The 23,358-nt window shown below is 35.3% G+C and overlaps 1 protein-coding gene across 2 annotated transcripts in view; it reads right to left on the bottom strand.

Moving 5' to 3' along the window:
- LOC150106189 (RRP12-like protein) overlaps positions 1-23,358 on the bottom strand; it is a 582,235-nt gene that overhangs the window by 95,884 nt on the left and 462,993 nt on the right. For both annotated transcript variants that reach the window (XM_090392222.1, XM_090392221.1), the window contains exons 28-29: positions 9,238-9,384; positions 6,167-6,354 (exon numbers count right to left, since the gene is read on the bottom strand). In XM_090392222.1, coding sequence (XP_090248348.1) covers positions 6,167-6,354; positions 9,238-9,384 — 335 coding nt within the window. The remainder of the gene's footprint in view (positions 1-6,166; positions 6,355-9,237; positions 9,385-23,358) is intronic.

Below are 23,358 nucleotides of genomic sequence, written 5' to 3'. Positions count from 1 at the left end.
AATTCTCATAACTCACAATTAACAATAGAGCTGTTCTATGATGAAAAGCCAAACGGCTATTTTAACTCCTTAATTTAGAGCTGTTCTATAATACTTCACACATAAGATCCTCATAACTCACTTAATTAAAACCTAGTAAACATACTTTATCACTTTGTATTCACACATCCTAAGGTTATCACTCTTTAAATTACACTTGTCTACTTTCACAACTTATAATTTGCTACAGTCCTAAATTTTATCTTTGTTAAGTCCTTATATCTTGATTCACATATCATTCATTTACACTATTTAACAATAAAATTTCACGATATCGTATTATAGTTATCTCCTGTGCTTGTTCCACTCTTTACTCATCCTTGGACCCTCAAATTGATTTCTTCGTGCTGGGTTTAGTATCTGGGATTCCTCGATTATATGCAGGCCATAAGTTTCAGATGGCCATGCCTTCTTTTAAATAGGATTCTTGGGGCAAAGTCACTCTTTTGCACGTGTTGCCCTTTTATCTAGATTCTGAGGCGTCTTTGCAGACTGCCCTTTTCTTCCGGGATAATGTGATTCACCTCAGACCTTGCGACGCATAACCTTTCTCGTGGATACGCGGCGTCTTCCGTTTCCTTCTGCCGGCCATCATGGCAGAGATTTCCCCTCGCGCTCTGGAACCGTCCCTCCACTTGTGAAGTCCACACACACCAAAACCACCAGAAAAAAAAAAAAAGCCTTGTGGGGGAGGTCCTAACTATTTTATATCTCTGCACCCTATCGGCACCTTCCATACCCCCCCCCTCCTCGAGAGCACTCAGCGCGATATCTCTCGGTAGAGGATTTCTTCTTTTCTCCCTACTCATCATGTGCCGTGTGCACACGATATGCTTGCGGAAAATTCCTTTAATCCTGTGCTCTTTGCCTTGGATTACACTACAATTATTGTTAAAAATTGTGAGTCATTCATCTAAGCTTTGTCTATCGAATTCCTAAAATGGTATACTGCTTTAATCATACATGAACGCTCTTTTTCCCTAGAATTTCACCACCAATACTTAACTAGCTGAAGTAATCTTTCCACATAATGGAATAACACTCTTTTCTTATGCATTTTCACAATTATTATCCTTTTGTTTAATATATCTTAATTTTGTTCAGATATATATAATTTACACTCTTAGATGCAAGCAAATTTTGTATTATAGGGTCATTGCTTGTTAAATTATGAAAGAATAAATTCTCTTAGGAATTTTATCAATCACGATTTTATAATACTTAAGCATTTCTGGTTGAATATCATCTATTCCTGCTGCCTTTCCACATTTCAAGCCTTTGATGGCTTTCATCATCATCATCATCATCAAATTCCTGCCATGTACCCTCAAGGGGTGTACAGGATATGCCAGTACTATATGAAAAAATTACATCATTACTAACTTCCTATCTACAATTTTCCTCCAAATCAGTCTGTTACTTGTCAAGACTCCAACATTATCAGATCTTATATTTCTATCGTCTAAGGCACTTTGTACCGTATCAATCCACCTATATCTTGGTCTTCCTCTGGGTCGTTTTCCTGCCAACCTGGCAGAGAACACTTGTTTTGCTAATCTTTCCTCTCCCATTCTATTTAAGTTACCATACCATCTGAGATTAGCTCTGCTAACGCATTCCTGGATGCTGACAATGTCAAGTTCTTTCCTAATATCCTCATTTTTAATATGATATTGCCATTGATGCCATCTGTTCACGCCTCTAATCTTTCTCAGGACTCTCATATCTGCGGTCTCTAGTCTTTGGTCAAGTGTTTTACTTCTGACCCAGCTCTCAGATCCATAAGTTAAAATTGGTTTGAACACAGTCTTGTATACAGCTAATTTAGTGTTCCGACTAATTTCTTTCTTATTCCATATGAATTTATTCAATTGACTTCCCACGATACCAGCTTTGCTGATTCTGTTGTCTATTTCTATATTTAGTTTACCATCTTCAGTAAAAATTGTGCCTAAGTAGCTGAAATGTTTTACTTGTTCCACAGGTTCTCCATTCACAACACAGTTGACATTTTCAATGATTCTGCCTATTTTCATTGTCTTTGTCTTTTTATTGCTGACCTACATACCATATCTATTACAACAGCTATTCAATTTAGTCAGAGAATCTTGCAGACTTGTAGCGGATTTATTTAGAAGTATAACATCATCCGCATAAAGCAAAGAGCTGACATTAACATCTCCAATTTTGATATCAGTTTTAATACCACATTCCTTCATAATGTGATCCATATAGATAATGAATAACAGAGGGGATAATGTACATCCTTGTCTCACACCAGATTTAACATTAAACCATCTTCCTGTACTTCCTTCAATTCTAACTGCTGACTCACAACTCAAATAAAGACTAAGTATTGCTTGATATAATGCCCCATTGACACCATATAACTGCAGCGTATTGAATAGCTTCTCTCTTGGCACCTTGTCATATGCCTTTTCCAAATCGACAAAACTTAAATACAGATCTTTGTTATATTCCCATCCTTTCTCGACTATTTGTCGTAAAGTGAAGATCTGATCCTGACAGCCTCTATTTGGCCTGAATCCAGCTTGTTCTTCACCAAGCTTTTCTTCCACAATTCTTCTCAACCGTTTCTCAAGTATACTTGCATAGATCTTGCCAGGAACACTCAGTAGGGAAATGCCTCTGTAATTCTCACATTCAGTTTTATTTCCCTTTTTATATATGGGTACTATGAGAGATCTACTCCAATCATCAGGAATTCGTCCCTCTGTCCAGGCTTTCTGAACTATGCAGTGCAGCCACTGTAAGACTCTTATACCACCATACTTCAGCATTTCTGGTCGAATATCATCTACTCCTGCTGCCTTTCCACATTTCAAGCCTTTGATGGCTTTTTCTACTTCAAGTATGGATATGTATTCCTGACTGCATGCCTGGTCAGTGTTTTTTATCACTGTGCTGTCATCACTGCTTGTTTCATTTAGCAGTTTTTCAAAGTAATTACTCCATACTTCAAGGATATCTTTTTCTCCTGTTTTCATTTCACCTTTATCATCTCTAATTCCTTTTACAGCACTCTTTCCTCCATTCCTAAGCTTCTTCAACAACCTCCAGAATATTTTGCCACCTTCTTGATATTTATTTTCTATATTCTTGCCAAATTCCTCCCATGACTTTTGTTTAGATAGTTTTACACACTGTTTAGCTTTCTTACATTTGTCTCTGTATTCTGTAAGAGTAAAAGCTGACTTATTTGCCAGGAACGTTTGATATGCTTTCTTCTTTTCCTTCACTGCCTCTTTAACTTCCTGTGTCCACCAGGGAGTTCTGATTTTTTTATCTTTGCACACAACCTCACCACATGCCTCTCTGGCAGAATCAATCAATGTTTCCTTCAGAGTTTGCCACTGAATCTCCAAGGTTTGAGACCTGTTCTCAAACTCTTTCATTTTCTTTTCAATAATATTTCTGTATTTTAGTCTACAGTTTACATCTGAGAGCTGCTCAACTTTTATTCGCTTTAAAACTTTCTTACATGTTATTCTTTTCAATATGAAATCAATTTTATCCTGCTCAAGACTAAATAGTGATCACTTCCAATTTCAAATCCTCTGTACACTCTGGTGTCCTGCAGCAGGGAGAAAACATCACTATCAACAATAACATAGTCAATGAGACTTTCTTATTCCTAGCCTCTTCTCTCCATGTGAATTTGTGCACATTTTTATGTTGGAACATGGTGTTAGTAATAACCAGTCCATGTCCTGAGCAGAAATCCAACAGATATTTGCCATTATTATTAGCTTTGCTCTTTTCTCCAAATTTTACCAAAATATTTTTGTATGTCTCACAATCATTTCCTACTCTACTATTTAGATCCCCAACAAGGACCAACTTTTCCTTTTTCATTGTGTCAGTTGCTTTTTCTAAAGCCTCAAAAAATTCCTCCACTTCTACCTTAGTAGAACCTTCTGTGGGACCATAGGCACAAATAAGTCTCATTGTCCAGTTCCCCATTCTCATATTTGCCCACATTACTCTACTTGAGACTGACTGCCATTCAAGAAGATTAGCCTCGTATTTTGTGTTGAATACTATGGTTACTCCTTTTCCTTGATTGTTATTGCCTGAATATAACATTTTGTATTTATTGCTCAGAAAGATCTCACCAGTTTTGGTCTTTTTTGTTTCAGTCACCCCTATTATGTCGATCTGGTACTTATCTAATTCCTCTTTTTCTACTTCAAGTATGGATATGTAATCCTGACTGTATGCCTCTTGAGTGTTTTTTTTTTTTTTTTTTTTTTAATCACTGTGCTATCACTGCTTGTTTCATTTAGCAATTTTTAGAAGTAATTACTCCATACTTCAAGGATATCTTTTTCTCCTGTTTTCATGTCACCTTTTTCATCTCTAATTCCTTTGACAGCACTCTTTCCTCCATTTCTGAGTTTCTTCAACAACCTCCAGAATATTTTGCCACCTTCTTGATATTTATTTTCTATATTCTTGACAAAGTCCTCCCATGACTTTTGTTTAGCTAGTTTTACACAGTGTTTAGCTTTCTTACATTTGTCTCTGTATTCTCTAAGAACACAAGCTGACTTATTTGCCAGGAATTTTTGATATGCTTTCTTCTTTTCCTTCACTGCCTCTTTTACTTCCTTTGTCCACCATGGAGTTCTGATTTTTCTATCCTTCCAGACAACCTCACCACATACCGCTCTGGCTGAATCAATCAGGGTTATCTTCAAGGTTTGCCACTGAATCTCCAAGGCTTGGTTCCTGTTCTCAAACTCTTTCATTTTATCTTCAATAATCTTTGTGTATTTTAGTCTAGTTCACATCTGAGAGCTGCTCAACTTTTATTCGCTTTAAAATTTTCTTACATGTTACTCTTTTCAATATGAATCCTGCTCAAGACTAAATAGTGATCAATTCCAATTTCAAATCATCTGTACACTCTGGTGTCCTACACCAGGGAGAAAACATCACTATCAACAGTAACATAGTCAATTAGACTTTTCTTATTCCTTGCTTCTTCTCTCCAATTGAGTGTGTGCACATTCTTATGTAGGAACATGGTGTTAGTAATAACCAGTCCATGTCCTGAGCAGAAATCCAACAGGTATTTGCCATTATTATTAGTTTTGCTCTTTTCTCCAAATTTTCCCAAAATATTTTTGTATGTCTGACAATCACCTCCTATTCTGCTATTTAGATACCCAACAAGGACTAACTTTTCTTTTTTCATTGTGTCAGTTGCTTTCTCTAAAGCATCAAAAAATTCCTCCACTTCTACCTTAGTAGAACTTCTGTGGGACCATAGGCACAAATAAGTCTCATTGTCCAATTCCACATTCTCATATTTGTCCACATCACTCTACTTGAGACTGCCTACCATTCAAGAAGATTAGCCTCGTATTTTGTGTTGAATACTATAGCTACTCCTTCCTTTCCTTGATTGTCATTGCCTGAATATAACATTTTGTATTTATTGCTCAGAAAGATCTCACCATTTTTTGTCTTTTTTGTTTCAGTCACCCCTATTATGTCGATCTGGTACTTATCTAATTCCTCAGCTAACTCCATTTCTTTGCCATTCAAGCTTCTTATGTTGATAGTACAGATCTTCAACTCTGGTGATATTGAGTTGGCGTGTGTTTTATGGTTTGTTCCAGTAGCTGACTTTTCGCTGTTCACTCTAGTTCCCTGCCGAAAAGAACGGGGGGGGGGCTTGTTTAACCGGCCGATGCCACGGCCGGCATGAAATTTTGTCATTTTGTATTTTAGTTTAAGCCAATAAGAATACAATTTGGTCGGCTACATCCCAAATTGTCAGCCCATCCTCGTTCGTTCAGTATCCTGGTAGATATCCAACAGGGTGCACCACGAGGTGAGGATTGGACATTAGGTCAGAAGCCTCGGTCGGTTCTCTGCATTCCTTTAAAGGCTATGTGGAGGTCTCCTCTCAGTTATACAGCTTTGACCCTTAACCACCCCTCAAAAAAAAAAAAAAAAAAAAAAAAAAAAAAAAAAAAAAAAAAAGTATGAAATGTAAATTTTATTTAATTTTTCTTGATAAGTTTCACACATCTTTTAACTTATTTCTATTAATTGCTGATTTAAAATAAATACTATTATTATTATAGATGCTTACCTATAATTTTTTTGCTAACTGAAGGATCTAAGAAATCTAGAATTTCATCTTCACCTTGTTCTTCTATCCAAGGAGATCCCTTATTGTTAGTGACATTTTTCTTAAGCCTGTCTTTTTTCTTACTTTTCTCACTGGCAATTTTATCTACTTCCAAATCTGAGTCAGAATCTTGTAGCAATTCTTCAATTCTAATATACAGATTAAAAAGCACTTTTAATATCATTCTATAAAAATTTTTTTTTCAATTACCTGCTTGTGGTAAATATAATTTATAAAGTATTACAATATTGCAACTGCTTTGTAACTGCAGTAAACATTTCAGTGCACTCTCTACACAAATCTCAATATAATCGACATTAGTTTAGATAGCAAAAACTGAATTCTGAAAATTTTAATGCCTAATCCTCCCATTTCTTTTTAAGTGTAAAAATTCGACTTAGCTTATGTTTAAAAAGTTTAGTTTTGATGAAATTCTCAATTTGATTCATGCTTTCACAGAATCATGAACATAAATCTATAATTCTCAAATTGGACAAATTAAAAAACAATTCTTTTTTAGTTTTTAGAAGGGGAAAGAAATGATGATTTATTTACAACTTATTTTAACAGTATTACAACACCAAACTAAATTATAAAAAAGATGTTTATTAACTGGCTAATATTTTGTGAATTTCAAAACAGCACGTTATAAGTTTACATGTGACAATGAATAAGTGAAATAATTCAAATTTTAACAGAAAAAAAAGGTCCTAATTTGGCACCCTGTAATGTTGTAAAAAAAGAAGTACTGAGCTATGTAGGAGTTGATCTTCAGATAATAGTCTCAAAAATTTGGGGCAATTTAATTCAACCATACTTTTTCAAGTTAGGAGAATACTTCATAGGCATGGCTGGCTCTAAACATAATCTTTCTAACCTGTAACAACTTCTATAAAGCACATTTGTTTTCTTCCATCTAATTCTGTGTGAAGGGGTGTCCAAAGCACGGTCTGCAGTCCTGACTTAATAATGTTAGCGAATGTTTTTTTTTTTTTTTTTGCTCTTCAAGGTGGATGTTCTCAAATCTTCCTGCCTATCCACAGTAGTCCAAGTCACGGTCACAAGAAATGTCATATGCTCCAGAACATGCTAGGGGATGGAGTTCATCCTTAGGAGAGCAGATCAGAGTTGCTACTTTAACATGTGGTTTGAATGTGGTGTGAAGGCCATTTCTGATGTACCTTGGGAATAGGAATAGTGGTGTTTTGTTCTTGTGTGTTAGAGGAGGAAGAAGTAAGGGGGCCATGTTGTATTTTATCTATTTTGTAAGAGCTGTAACAATTGGCCAGATAAGTATGGCAAAAATATTTAAGTTCTGTGGAAAGAGCTGCTTCATTAGAACAAATAGCCTGGGCTCCATGTGTAAGGGTTTTTAGAATACCATACTGTTGGGCTGGATGATGATGTGATTGTTTATGTAGGTATCTTCCAGAGTGTGTTGGCTTTCTATAAAAGTAGGAAACCAGGAAGAATGATTAACAGACATAGCACACAGTACAGATAGGATTAACAACCTAACATAAAAGCATGTTTCTATCATGCTTTTATACTAGTCATATTAGAAACATTATCTTGTTTCTAATATGATAATGTTTCTAATATTATCATATTAGAAACATTATTTGACACTGACAGACCACTGAGACTAACATAAAAGGGAAGATGAGATAATAGAATAACTAAGGTCTGTGCTATTGAGACCTAACTAATATGGAATAAGAAAGAATTAAGAAAAAGCACTAAACTAACAGCACAGCATTCAAACTCTTTTTAACCTGTTATTCTGAGAGCTGGATTAAAAATAAAACTTAATCAAGGACCACAGATATACGAGATTCTGGAAAAAACTGAGCAGATAGTTTCAATAGCAGAGCTATTTTGGTGTGAAGGCCATATTTTATTTGTACTTCGGCTATCTTTGTACCTTAGACACAGGGAATAGGAATAGGTTTGCTTTTCAGTTTCCGTATCTTTCAGTAGCTTGTCTTGCAGGATGCAAAATCCAGCTGTTCCTGTATAAGACCATCCACTTTACAGCTAAATGCATTTAGCTATTATTTATAGATTCATGTTTTCTCCTATATGCCATAGTCCAAAATGAAATAAAGTATCTTTTTCCAGTAATATTGGTAATTTAATTTGTCTTTTGATAATGAATTAAGATATAATGTGAAAAGTGGTGCTTCGTTTTTTATTCATCATTTTGCTGGAATATCCTTAACAATAAAAACTAATCTTTAGTATCAGTACTAGTCTAGAAGTAGTAATTAACATTATAGAAATTAATGCAAAATTCAAAATAAAAAAAGGGACAAAAATGAGGCTTTCCTGAAGTTTAGTATATGAAGAAGAAATTCTATTAAAGTTTGATAATTTCAAGGTTGAATAAAGCAGGAACAAGTATTTAAGTATTTAATTATGGTTAGATGTGCCTCCAAAATATAGTAGGATGTGCCTCCAAAATATGGTTAGATGTGCCTCCAAAGGGATATGGCTGGATTGACTCAGGTTTGAATCATGTCTTGTTGAAACAAGTTAAATTTTTTAGTTCACATTTCTTTTTATTGAAAATACCTGCAGCTTTGCTGTATGTAAGTCTGTCAATAATATCTCATAAGTCTGCCAGTACTAACATTGCTAGTTCACTATGTACAGTGAACGTATCATGATCCAGCTTTGAAAGCTTTAATCTAGTGGCTGAGATACAGTTTCTTAAGATTGCCAGTTCTGTTTTCTGTAGATCCTATCTGCTTTGGCTGAATGGAATGTATTGCTTAAAAAATTTAACTTGTTTCAACAAGAAAAATCTTAGCCCACCCATTAATGTACTATTGTACTATAGATTTATAAATTTTAATGAAACCTTTAGAAACTGTTTCTGTCATCATTTATGAAATGATGACAAAAACAGTTTTGCTAGTAAAACAAACTTCAACATTCAAAATCAAAACCATGAATTTGACCACAAACTGTCACATTGTTCTAGTCATTTCTAATAATATTCAAGGAATACCAAGACAATATTAACTTACGTTTCCACTTTATCTGGACTCTTATGATTTTTGTGCTCCTTTATAGTTACTGGTTTCCTTTTTCTAGCTTTACGAGCTTCCATTTTGCGAATATGACTGAGGATCTTTTTGTGACTATCAGGAACAAACTTTGAAATGGTGTCATAACTAAAATAAACATAAATTATTTAAAAAAATAACATAATAATCATATAAAATAAAATAAATATAAATAAACAAATAATAAAAATATCAGTGTAGCAACACTATTCACATTCATCACAATATTAGCATAAAAGAGGAACATAAACTTGACAATAAGTTTAGTTATATTTGTAAAAATAACAGATGAATATGAAATTATACAGCTGCAAATGATAATTCAGGTGTCACCATTATAAAAATAGCAGCTTGAATTTCTGGTATCCAAGTTAAAAGGAAGATGAAGAAAACTGCACAACAGAAAGAACACTTCATCACAGAGTGATATCCATTTTCAAAAAAGCATCTGGGTACAAATGCAGCTATCACTACAATAAGTATCATACTCTCTTTTTGGTTGTACTGTAACAGAAGATGAAAATAACACTGTTAATGAAAAACAAGAACTTTTTTCCCTCACTGTTCACAGTGAGAAAAATGTCACCTTATGATTAAAAGAGACATCTGGCTTGATGACTCCTAACTCCAGTTGAACTATAGCAGCTGTCTGTGTAAATATATCACAATTGGAAGATGGTGTAATAGTCAGATAAGCAGTTCACACACACACACACACACACACACACACACACACACACACACACACACACACACACACACACACACACAGTGGAAATTATGGAATTTCTGTATTGATTTAATCCCAGTGTCTTCCTAGATCTAACTATCCCTGATGAGACCTCAATAAAGATCAAACCGCTTTGGGTATATAATGCATAGCAATATACACGGCTTCAAAAGAAGTCAATGGACACCATAGTGTGAGGAACAAACAGCCACGGTGCCCACTTAATAAGATGTAGGACCTTTCGCTGCAATGACTTCAGCATTCCTAAAGGGTAATACTTTCCACAACTGTACGATAACAATCAATGAGAATTTTGGACCATTCTTCCTGTACACATGTAATGAGGTCCTGGGCCATTGTGGGGTGATGTACCTTGACCTCACCTGATGCTCCAGTTCATCCCAAAGATGTTCAATAGGGTTGAGATCAGGGCTCTGTGGAAGCCTGTCAAGTGTGATAATGTTCATGTCCACAAACCATGCAGTTATAGTGCATTGTCTTGCTGAAAGCAACAGTGGTCAGTTCCACAGAACCACAAAAAGGGACGCATTGCATTGTCCAAATGTTCAGATACCTCTTGGAGTTCAATGTTCATGGCACCATAGAGGTCTGAGGCCTAACCAGGAAAAACAAGACCATACATCACACCGCATCCACACCTATCTCCCACATCCACATCTGCTCTTCTGCTTGGTAGAGGGAGTAACATGATTCATCGCTCCATAACACAGCTTTCCAAGTCTTCCACGCCCCACTGTACATGCTCTTTGTACCACTGAAGAGGACACCGCATAATGTGGTCCTATCATGGAAACCCACATTTTTAGACTCAGTAATGAAGTTTTTGTGCAGATTCATTTTCCAGTCAATGCCCAGAACTTCATATTCAATGTGTTGGCTGACAAATGGTAGTTTTTACATAATTATCCTTCGTATCACCCTATGGTTACCTTTGGTGAATCGTCCACTGCAGGTAACACTTGCAGTTGATTCCCTGTGCTTCTATCTCACTATGCTATCATTGTTTGTTGACCTGGAATGGCATAATTTGTCAACAATTTGCCAATAGGTCTGCAACATGGCATCCTATCACAATGCCTCTTTCAAACTCCATTCCCTTCTTGCAGCCATTTCACCCAGGTTGCACTGACTTGAGACCATCAACATTCCCCCAGTGTATACTGGCTGCAAACACGTGACTCATTACATGACATGATGCACCTTGCCCATTGGGATGTCCATTGACTTCTTTCCAAGCAGTATATATATCAAAAATGAAGTACTTTGCTTAATGGAATACGAAGGTAAATGATGTGGAGTCAATAGCCTCTGTATGTAAATAGAGTGGTTGTTAAATTAGGTTTGGACAGAGGATTAAAATAAAAATGTTATTTCTTCTCTATTATAAATTCTTCATTAAGTTTTAACACAGCTATAAATACCTCATTAAGTTTTATTTTTCACAAGCAATCTCTTGATACTTATCAACCAATATTTGTCTATAACACCCTATGAAGCTAGTCAGGCACGCTCAGTAGTGGCGGCTGCATATACATCATGTAACAGCTACTACTTCAAGAAAAAAAAAGTTACCATACTAAACAGTTAACATTGTGCAGTGGTATTCAATTACATGAAAGCAAGCAAAATGCATTTGTTACCTCATTGCCTGCTCAGAATTACACTGAACATTTACTAGATGATCCATAAGAGCAGTCAGTTACACTGATCAACTCCATTTTTGGCAAATATCTTTAGCATAGTTTTTTTCCCAAAAGCTGTCGGCGTGTGAAGCTGTGATCAAGTGTGATACCAAGGTACCAAAGCAAGGGTTACTTTCATGAATTATAGTCCTGTTGCAGAAGTTTATTCTTACAATTACAATAAACAATAACAAAATAGCTACGAAGATATTCCACAAACCCACATATCGGAAACTACCTCCATTTCAATTAATACCACCCATATTCTGTTAAAAAATCAGTCATCCTATCACAATTTATTAATGCTTACAAATTCTCAACCAACAGTAATTATCTTAACACGGAATTAAAGTATTTAACACAGGTTTTCAAAAATCGCAACTATCCCAAACATCTAATAAGTTACGCAAACAGTACAGCAAAATCCCGTCATAACAATAATACAACCAAAACAGACTTCCCTACACGTACTATAAGCTAGTATTCACTACGAACCAAAAATTAGCAACTCTCCTAAAACCCACTAAATCTCTCACACACAAAGAAATATTCGAACACCACAACGTAGTCTATAAATTTCCTTATCAAAAAGACTGTGACGTCACATACACTGGCTCTACAATTAGGTCTTTATGGACTAGACCAGTGATGGCGAACCTATGGCACGTCCGAGAATTTTCCTGGCACGTCAACGATTTACATGTGATATCCTTTTATACACTTATAAATTATTCAATTTTTTTTAAATTGTTACAATACGTACAAGCTGAATTTTGTTTTACAGGAGAGAGCAGCTATGAAGACATGAATTTGATTGGTGAGGTATTAACAAAAGATCACACGACCCAAAGACAAATGGAACCGACAATTTTTGAGTTGAAATGCTAATTCTCTTCAACCGAATTCCATAACATCTGCAACTATCATACCAACATTCACTATATATTTCTTAGTTTTAAGACATTCACGACGGGGTGTCGTTTATCGTTCCTACAGAGACAGAACTTCTCATTACCGGTGGGCTCAACTCACGCAAGCATTATATGGCATGTTTCAATTCGTGGTAGAATTTTATTTGAAGTTAGCCTCTGTGATCTGTCATAATGACATCAAGAATTTCAAATGCAATCAAACAAACACTTATTTCATGTAATTGAAAAATTGGACAATAGTTTTAGTTAGATACTGTGTTTCCGGTGCAACATATGGTTTTGCTTGCCTATACAGCATAGTTTCTGTGAGAGAGGACATGTGATTCATTAGTTAGGCACTGTTTTTATTCCAGCTGTCTCTAATTGCACTATTTGTTGAGAAATATATGACACAGACTGCAAAAGCCTCTGTACCATATTCAGGGATACAATAAAATTTTTTTTCTTGCATCTACAGTATATAATGGCTGTTGGGGAGGGCGTGTTGTTTTTTGTGTGGGAGGTATATATGCAAAACCTTTTAATGTCTTCTTTCGTAAAGTGAAATCAAGGGTGCCAGTCATACGCGAGGGCAAGTTATATTCGACGGTAAGCGTTCGCTGACAAGTTGACATCCTTCTGCTTCTTCCCCTGCTCTGCTGACTTCTTGGTGAGTTACAATGTATAAATATTTTTCTCACTACGTTTTTTTTTTTTTTCTTTCAAACCAACATCATTAAAATCAATTTAATAATGCAATAATCAATTTTAATACTGAATAATATTATATTATAAATTTGTGGTGATCACAATGGGATATGTCAATGAAAATTACCAAAAGTTAATTTAATGATGTTGGCCTGAGGAAACTACAATATTGTAGCATTAGTTCTGTGATTGATAACTAATTTAAATGCATACTTTTATATTTGTCGACATGCTACACCGTATACATTAAGTGAATTAATACTCTTTATGATTATGCCATAATTAATTATTAATACTTATTTACTAAAATAAATAGCCAAAAGGCTTCGCATCAGCAATGGAAAATTATATAAATTAAGTGGATATTAAATCCAACATTTTTTCAGAGCCAACTACAGAAACTATAGACGTTTCTTGGGAAATTTGACCAGAGATCTTACGGGAATACACTTGCCAAATTTCCCACAAAAATTCTATAGTTACTGTAGTCAGCTTTGAAATAATGTTGGATTTAATATCCACTTATTTTATATAATATTAATACTTTTGTTAGTTTAATGTACGAACTTTAAAAAATTGGGAACGGTATTTACGAGTAAGTTTGTTGGGACTGTGCCCTCTAATACAGTTAGAATAAATAAAAATACAGTCTATAGAAAAAGAATTGAGAACGACTGATCCTTAGGATTCCCTGACTTTTCCCTTTTCTAATCGCATGTGCGTTCATTATGCATTTCGTACTGCGCATCCACCAGTAGGCAGAAATAAGCAGCGGCAGGTGCATTATTGTTGCGTATGTGCACTGTTTTTGTTTTTGCTATTGTAAATGGGAATTATAAAGATAATTTAATTTAGGCATATAATAAAATGTTTTTTTAAAACTATAAAAAATGCATTTGATTTAAGTTGTCAATTATTTTGTTACAGTTCTAAAGAACATGGCTGACAAAAATAAAAAACGAAAATTATCACAGTCAAGCAGCAGAGAGTTCCAAAGCTGGTGGACAGAAGAGTATGGCATGATTAATAAAGACAATAAAGCAATATGCGTTTTATGTTCCGGGACAGTTGTGTGCAGAACGTCGTCAGTAAAACGGCATTATGAGACAAACCATAAATCGCTCCTTGAGAAAAGCAAGGACGAACAGAAAGAATTTATTGTTCGGGCAATTAAAAATAGGAATATCCAGTCAACAACCCTAATGAAATTTATTGGCAGTCATTCAAATATAACTGCTGCTAGTTTTTTACCTCAAATGTAATTGGTAAACATAGGAAACCTTTTAGTGATGGGGAATATATAAAAGAAGCATGGTTAAAATGCACACCAGTTCTTTTTGAAGATTTTGAAAAAAAGGAAAAAAATTATTCAAAGAATAAAAGATATGCCTTTGGCTAGAAACATGGTGAAAGATAGAATCATAGAAATGGCTAAAAATATAACTTATCAGCAAAAAACAGATATAAAATCTTCTGGTTTAATTTCTGTTTGTCTTGATGAGAGTACTGACATAACTGGATCAGCTCGTTTAGCAATTTTTATTCGTTATTGTGTTGGAAATAACATCAAAGAAGAATTGATAAATTTAACATCATTAGCAACAACAACAAAAGGAATAGATATTTGCAACGCAGTTGAAAATGCACTTGCTGAAAGAAATATAGATCCCTCCAAAATTGTATCGGTAACTACTGATGGTGCTCACAGTATGACTGGAGAGGAAAATGGGTTCGTCAATTTATTTACCAAATATATTTGGAGAAAAGAGCAAAGCTAATAATAATGGCAAATATCTGTTGGATTTCTGCTCAGGACTTGGACTGGTTATTACTAACACTATGTTCCAACATAAAAATGTGCACAAATTCACATGGAGAGAAGAGGCTAGGAATAAGAAAAGTCTCATTGACTATGTTATTGGTGATAGTGATGTTTTCTCCCTGGTGCAGGACACCAGAGTGTACAGAGGATTTGAAATTGGAAGTGATCACTATTTAGTCTTGAGCAGGATAAAATTGAATTTCATATTGAAAAGAATAACATGCAAGAAAGTTTTAAAGCAAATAAAAGTTGAGCAGCTCTCAGATGTGAACTGTAGACTAAAATACAGAAAGATTATTGAAAAGAAAATGAAAGAGTATGAGAACAGGAATCAAACCTTGGAGATTCAGTGGCAAACTCTGAAGAAAACATCGATTGATTCTGCCAGAGAGGCATGTGGTGAGGTCGTGTGTAAGGATAAAAAAATCAGAACTCCCTGGTGGACACAGGAAGTTAAAGAGGCAGTGAAGGAAAAGAAGAAAGCATATCAAACGTTCCTGGCAAATAAGTCAGCTTGTGCTCTTAGAGAATACAGAGACAAATGTAAGAAAGCTAAACAGTGTGTAAAACTAGCTAAACAAAAGTCATGGGAGGACTTTGGCAAGAATATAGAAAATAAATATCAAGAAGGTGGCAAAATATTCTGGAGGTTGTTGAAGAAGCTTAGGAATGGAAGAAAGAGTGCTGTAAAAGGAGTTAGAGATGATAAAGGTGACATGAAAACAGGAGAAAAAGATATCCTTGAAGTATGGAGTAATTACTTTGAAAAACTGCTAAATGAAACAAGCAGTGATCACAGCACAGTGATAAAAAACACTGACCAGGCATGCAGTCAGGAATACATATCCATACTTGATGTAGAAAAAGCCATCAAAGGCTTGAAATGTGGAAAGGCAGCAGGGGTAGATGATATTCGACCCGAAATGCTGAAGTATGGTGGTATAAAAGTTTTACAGTGGCTGCACTGCATAGTTCAGAAAGCCTGGACAGAGGGATGAATTACGGATGATTGGAGTAGAGCTCTCATAGTGCCCATATATAAAAAAGGGAAATAAAACTGAATGTGAGAATTACAGAGGTATTTCCCTACTGAGTGTTCCTGGCAAGATCTATGCAAGTATACTTCAGAAACGGTTGAGAAGAATTGTGGGTGGAAGATAAGCTTGGTGAAGAACAACCTGGATTCAGGCCATATAGAGGCTGTCAGGATCAGATCTTCGCTTTACGACAAATAGTCAAGAAAGCATGGGAATATAACCAAGATCTGTATTTAAGTTTTGTCGATTTGGAAAAGGCATATGACAAGGTGCCAAGAGAGAAGCTATTCAATATGCTGCAGTTATATGGTGTCAATGGGGTATTATATCAAGCATTACTAAGTCTTTATTTGAGTTGTAAGTCAGCAGTTAGAATTGAAGGAAGTACAGGAAGATGGTTTAATGTGAAATCTGGTGTGAGACAAGGATGTACATTATCCCCTCTGTTATTCATTATCTATATGGATCACATTATGAAGGAAAGTGGTATTAAACCTGATATCAAAATTGGAGATGTTAATGTCAGCTCTTTGCTTTATGCGGATGATGTTATACTTCTAAATAAATCCGCTACAAGTCTGCAAGATTCTCTGACTAAATTCAATTGCTGTTGTAATAGATATGGTATGAAGATCAGTAATACAAAGACAAAGACAATGAAAATAGGCAGAATCATTGAAAATGTCAATGTTGTTGTGAATGGAAAACCTGTGGAACAAGTAAAACATTTCAGCTACTTAGGCACGATTTTTACTGAAGATGGTAAATTAAATATAGAAATAGACAACAGAATCAGCAAAGCTGGTATGGTGGGAAGTCAATTGAATAAATTCATATGGAATAAGAGAGAAATTAGTCGGAACACTAAATTAGCTGTATACAAGACAGTGTTCAAACCAGTTTTAACTTATGGATCTGAGAGCTGGGTCAGAAGTAAAACACTTGACCAAAGACTAGAGACCGCAGATATGAGAGTCCTGAGAAAGATTATAGGCGTGAACAGATGGCATCAATGGCAATATCATATTAAAAACGAGGATATTAGGAAAGAACTTGGCATTGTCAGCATCCAGGAATGCATTAGCAGAGCTAATCTCAGGTGGTAAGGTCACTTAAACAGAATGGGCAAGGAAAGATTAGCAAAACAAGTGTTCACTGCCAGGTTGGCAGCAAAACGACCCAGAGGAAGACTAAGATATAGGTGGATTGATACGGTACAAAGTGCCTTAGACGATAGAAATATAAGATCTGATAATGTTGGAGTTTTGACACGTAACAGACTGATTTGGAGGAAAATTGTAGATAGGAGGTTAGTAATGATGTAATTTTTTCATATAGTACTGTCATATCCTGTACACCCCTTGAGGGTACATGGCAGGATTTGATGATGATGATGATGATATACTGGGCATTCTGTTCTGGGTTTTCAATTGTATTATACATCAGCAGGTTTTATGTGCAAAGGCTAGTTTCAAGCCACTGGAAGATATTATGAGCACTGTAACAAAATTGGTCAATTTTATATCGGTACACGCTTTAAATAAACGAAAATTTATAGAATTATTAAGTGAGTTAAACTCGGTGTACAATGGTTTACTTATGTACAACAACATCCAATGGTACTCGCAGTATGACTGGAGAGGAAAATGGGTTCGTCATGGTTAAGTCGTGGGACAGTTCTTCAAAGATTTGTTGAGTGCTTAGATGAAATCAGACTTTTTTTTACATAATAAGAAAATCATTGAAAAATACAATCAATTAATGAACGTCGAATGGCTTTCAAAATTAATGTTAAACTGCAAGGTGTTAACAAGACAATGATTGTTATGTTTGATTTAATCAAAGCATTCGAAGCTAAATTACCAATTTTTAATCGTGACATCATTTCCAATACCTTCCGATATTTTTCAAATATCGGAAGGTATTGGAACAAAAAATGTCTTTGCACATCTAGAATCCCATGAAAAAAACAGATGAAATTAAATTGAGAAAAGAGTTTTCTACAGTTATGCTCAATGAATTTTCTTCAAGATTTACGCAGTTCAGGCAATTTGCAGAGACATCAAAATTTATTTTGCATCCGGACACAACATCAACAGATAAACTCAATTTGAAGATTTTCAAATTTGGAAGATACAGAAATGCAAGTAATCGATTTTCAATCTAAAAGTTTGTCGATTTGAGAAATGACTTGGAAAGAATGGAAAATGATCGATTATTGGGGGCAATTAAAAAGAATGCAGAAGAGGAAATATTGAGAACTTGGAATGCCATTCCTGAAACCTTTTGTTGTTTAAAAAAACTAGCGACGGTTATATTATCAATTTTCTCCTCTACATATGCTTGTGAGTCATTATTTTTTTAAATGAATTTTATAAAAGAGAACAGTTTAAGAAATAGAATGACTGATGAATCTATTTCCGAGTGTGTATTACTAAAAGTGACAAAATATGAACCTGATATAAAGCATTTGGCATCTAATGTACAACAGCAAAAATCTCATTAATAAATTTATAATAGGTTAATATTGATTTTTATACGACAGTGTATGTCAAATTATGTGTTCATTATTATGAAATTCTGCAATTAATTTTGTATTAATTAATGTTAATTAATTAATTAGTGTTGCAACTGAGAACGTTTATTGTTAAAAGACCATAAGATTTAATGATTACAAATACAAAGAGCCAACAAGTTTCACTAGCTACTGTCTAGCATTTTAGGCTGTACTGGTGTGAAAACAAATGCATCAAGTTACATGAAAACATACACAAAACGTGGTGATGTACCGGATTCTGACTGAAGCATTCGAACGCATGCACGTCATCAACCACGAATTATCAAATGTAACGGCCTAACAGTTACTAAGGTGTATGTTTTCATGTAACTTGATGCATTTGTTTTCACACCAGTACAGTCTTGAAAATGCTAGACAGTAGCTAGTGAAACTAATTGGCTCTTTGTATTTGTAATCATTAAATCTTATGGTCTTTTAACAATAAAAGTTCTCTGTTTTAACAGCTTATATCAAAAATGAACAGTTTAATTAGTGTTTTATTAATTAATTGCTGACGTGCCCAGCACGTCTGCAACTTGATTTGTAAATTTTTGGCATGCACTGGGAACTCGATTTGTAAACTTTTGGCACACGGACATAAAAAGGTTCGCCACCACTGGACTAGACTACAAGAGCACTTCAGGGATTGCAATATTCACATTCTGGAATATCTGAACACAAAAAATATCGCAACATCAAAAATAAAAATAAAAACACAGAGTACAGGGAAGACAGAAATTGCAGTTTACGCCCTTGAACTGAAACATATCCTCCAAATCGACAAGGCCATAATCATAGACAAACAAGACAATGAAACAATGCTTAGAATATCTGAAACTATTGCCATAAAATGCAATGAAAATTCAATCAACGTCCACCACCCCTACCTAATTTCCGAATGTTGGACAATCCAGAACTTACAAATTAAGCCACGCCTCCGGCCATTTAGCGAGACAAATGCCCTTATTTGGCAGATTCAACTTGCAGTCTTGGCATAGTCCTACACTCATTCTGAAAATGTTCCGATGATGGTCAGTCGACCAAAATGGTCCGCACCCCGTTAACGCTCTCTCCTGCCCTAGTTTCCCCATAAGTAAACCCTTCCCCTTCCCCCCCCCTCCAAAAAATGCACCCCTAAACACAATAATATATATTGTATTATTAATACAATATATATTATTGTATTAATAATATATATATATATATATATATATATATATATATATTATTAATACATAACCTGGGTTTCCAAATTAATTTTCCCACATAAAAACACACACGCCCACGCTCTGTTCCTCCTTCTCCCCCCTTCGTTTATAAACAACCTTCAGCAGGATCATGAAATTGGAAGACATCCTAGAATCAAAACAAGGTATGTACAAAATTTTTCCACCTCTTTTATTCTGCTATAATTGCCTTCTATACTCACCCATAATGCCCTAAATTATAATACCCCTTTTTTGAGCAATAATAGTCAATGTATTTAAAATAAGGGACACTCCTAAACAAAAACTGGCTATAATAGCCATAATTATATAAGTGTTTAAGAGGAGTAGCATGGGAATTTTCTCAGAAACTATACCTAGTTTATTCTGACTTTTCTGTGAGCATCATGATTATTTAAGTTGAAAGCTGAAACAATGGTTTTGCTGACGTTAAAAGTAGTTTTGCAATAAGCTCAGATCTTTTGCTCAGTATTTCCTTGAGATATTGGAAGGTATTATCTTGGGTGGCAATTGCTATGCCATGCTTGACTGTTGGGGAATGTCACTTGTATACAGACCAAATAGACCTGGGATGAGGAGAGACTACTGTGGCAGTCCATCCCACAGGATAAATGTTCTGCTTTTTTGGGAATTACATGAATATGTTTATTTTTGTAGGAGAGCATGTGTTCTATTTTTTTTTAACAGCTTACTTTATAAAACATAAGACTTTCTTACTATACCAAACATATAGTTTTATATAATGTATATTTTTTTACTATATAAAAAATACTATATATAGTCCTTCTTAGTAAATGTCATATGTTGTGCTAAGCTGTTAAAAGCAGTACAAGACAAGCTTCTGCTAGATCTACCCCCCCCCGCTCTGTTCACTGGGTAAGATGGCTTCTATTTTTGGAGAAATCCTAGTGAGGATAATCCTTACAAAATGTTTGTATGGCATGCACAGCAATTAAGGAGGTAGTTATTAAGATTGTCAGTTGACTTGATGGGTTTTGGCATGGCTATCAGCTTTGATTCATGGCAAAGTTTTGGAAGTCTTCATCATTTATTATTGAGGATAAGAAATTAGATAGCTAGATTATTCCTTTTAAGCCAACATTAAGAAGGAAATCAGGAAAAATGATATCACCATCAGGAGCTTTACCTGTTTTGGTTAGTTTGAGGGATATATTAATTTCATCTAGAATTAATGGATTGGAGTTTGCTGTGGGCTGTAGGACATGATGAGAAAACAATTTTCTAGAGACAATGGATCTATATTTGCTTAGAAAGATAATAATAATAAATTCAGTTTAATCCTTTATCCAAGTGTAAGCAAACAAAGTTTGCACCTGAAGTATCTTCAGGACTGAGGCAACTCGTGGTAAAGGGTGACCAAGCTCTCATCACTCCTTGTCTTAGTATCTCCCATAATGCAAAGCACATCTCCTTGCAGACATGTATAATGCTATGCATTAAGGCAAGGGCCACTACCCAGACTAGTTTCGACCTTTATTGAGGTCTCATCAGTGGGAGCCAGACCCAGAAGTGGTGATACTAAGGTGGAGATAATGGAGAAGTCATATTTACATATACGAGTTGTATTAAAGCATAATAAATCTTTCATGCATTAAACAACTGCTTCCACAGCCACTCACTAGCAAATGCTATTGGATTACAATTGTGACCAATATTAGCTATGTTACAGGAATATTTTAAGTGTGAAGTTCAAAAATTTAAAATCAGAAGTTCATAAATTCAATTATTATTATTAAAACAGACCACCAGAGAGTAAGGAACTCATCAAGGGAGGCCATATACTACACCCACCAGCTATCATACTTATACTTGAATTCTTTCACAGTGCTTGCACTGACAACATCCAATGGCAATCATTCCAATCACGCAACACCCTATGAGAGAAAAATCTAGCCCTCATCCATTCTTAGCAGCATTCATTATCATCTTCCAAGGATGAACTCTTGTGTTTTCCACCCTCCATAAATTGAAAAATTTCATCAACAGAAATTCTGTATGACCCTTTCAGAAGTTTGCAAGTCGCAATCATATCATCCCTTTTCTCCCGTTTGCTAGTGTCTGAAGTCTACAAATTATCAGCATGTCTTCATAACCAGTATTCCACAATCCTGATATCATTTTTAACAGTCTCTAATGTAATCAGAATCACAACGGAAACCAAGAGACCAGAACTGTGCACAATAGACCAAATGAGATCTTATCAAAGCCTTGCAAAGAGGCAAAATGACATCCTTATCTTTACATGTGAACATTCCTTTCAGCATTACAATTATCTTTTGAGTTATTTACAATCTTTCCTACATGGCCCTTGAACTTTAACTTCCTATCTACTAACACTCCAAGATCCCTAGCCTCATCAGTTTCTTCTAGCATAATCCCACCAATATAATACGACATTGGATATCTAATCACACTGAAGTGAATGACTACATTTACTGACAATGAACTGACATCTATTTACCCATGCCCACAATTCCAGCCTATTCAAATCATTCTGCAAGTACTGAATATCAGCAGCATTCCTGATTACCCTATATCTTTGCATCATCATCAGCAAATAGCTGCATGTCACTTGTCAAATCCTTCCCAAAATTATTAATGTACAGATTGAATAACAGTGAGCCAAGCACCGATCCTTGTGGTACACCACTGGTTACCTTAATTCTTGCAGACTCACATCCCCCATATACCACTTTTTGATATCTGTCTGTTAGCCATCCTCTTATCCACGGTAATATTCTATAACCCAAACCCATATCCTCCAATTTATGCAGCAGTCTACCATGCTGTATTCTGTCAAAAGCCTTAGCAAAATCCCAAAGTATCCATTTCCCTTGTCTAGTTCTATGGTAACATTGTTATAGAATGTGAGCAAGTTGCTGAAACATGACCTTCCCTTAGTGAACAGTAAACATTAAAAAGAGTAAACCTTTGTTGCTCATTGCAAAGTAGAGATTCACTGTCAATCCATTTCTGAATGTGAGCCCTAACCAATTAGTCAATAGTTGGATACATTGGTCTTTGCACCACTCTTCTGCAATAGAATTACATACATTCTTCCCATTCCTGCAGAATCTTCCCTTCTTAGACTCATATTAAACAGCCTGGTCAAAGAAATAGGAAGTTCAGCTGAACACTCTTTTAGCACACGCGTGCTGATTATTCGCTTTGTGCAACGGCTCAAATACAAGCAACAGCTGCAACATCTTGTCCTCATACACCTGAGTTTCTTCATGCAGTGAGCTCAATGTCATGTAACCCAGGTTGATAGCTTTTAACAAAATGGGCACTCATTAGTGGAACAACCTCTTCTGCATCTCTAACCCTCATGCTATCTGCATTTAGGAGAGTTATTCTTTCATATTCA

The sequence above is a fragment of the Typopeltis vanoorti genome, chromosome 5 (genome assembly GCF_054136105.1).
Source record: "Typopeltis vanoorti isolate ZY-2024b chromosome 5, IOZ_Tvanoo_1.0, whole genome shotgun sequence".
NCBI lineage: Eukaryota > Metazoa > Arthropoda > Arachnida > Uropygi > Thelyphonidae > Typopeltis > Typopeltis vanoorti.
The sequence above is the reverse complement of the archived record's forward strand: the minus strand, read 5'-3'. Positions and strand labels throughout refer to the sequence as shown.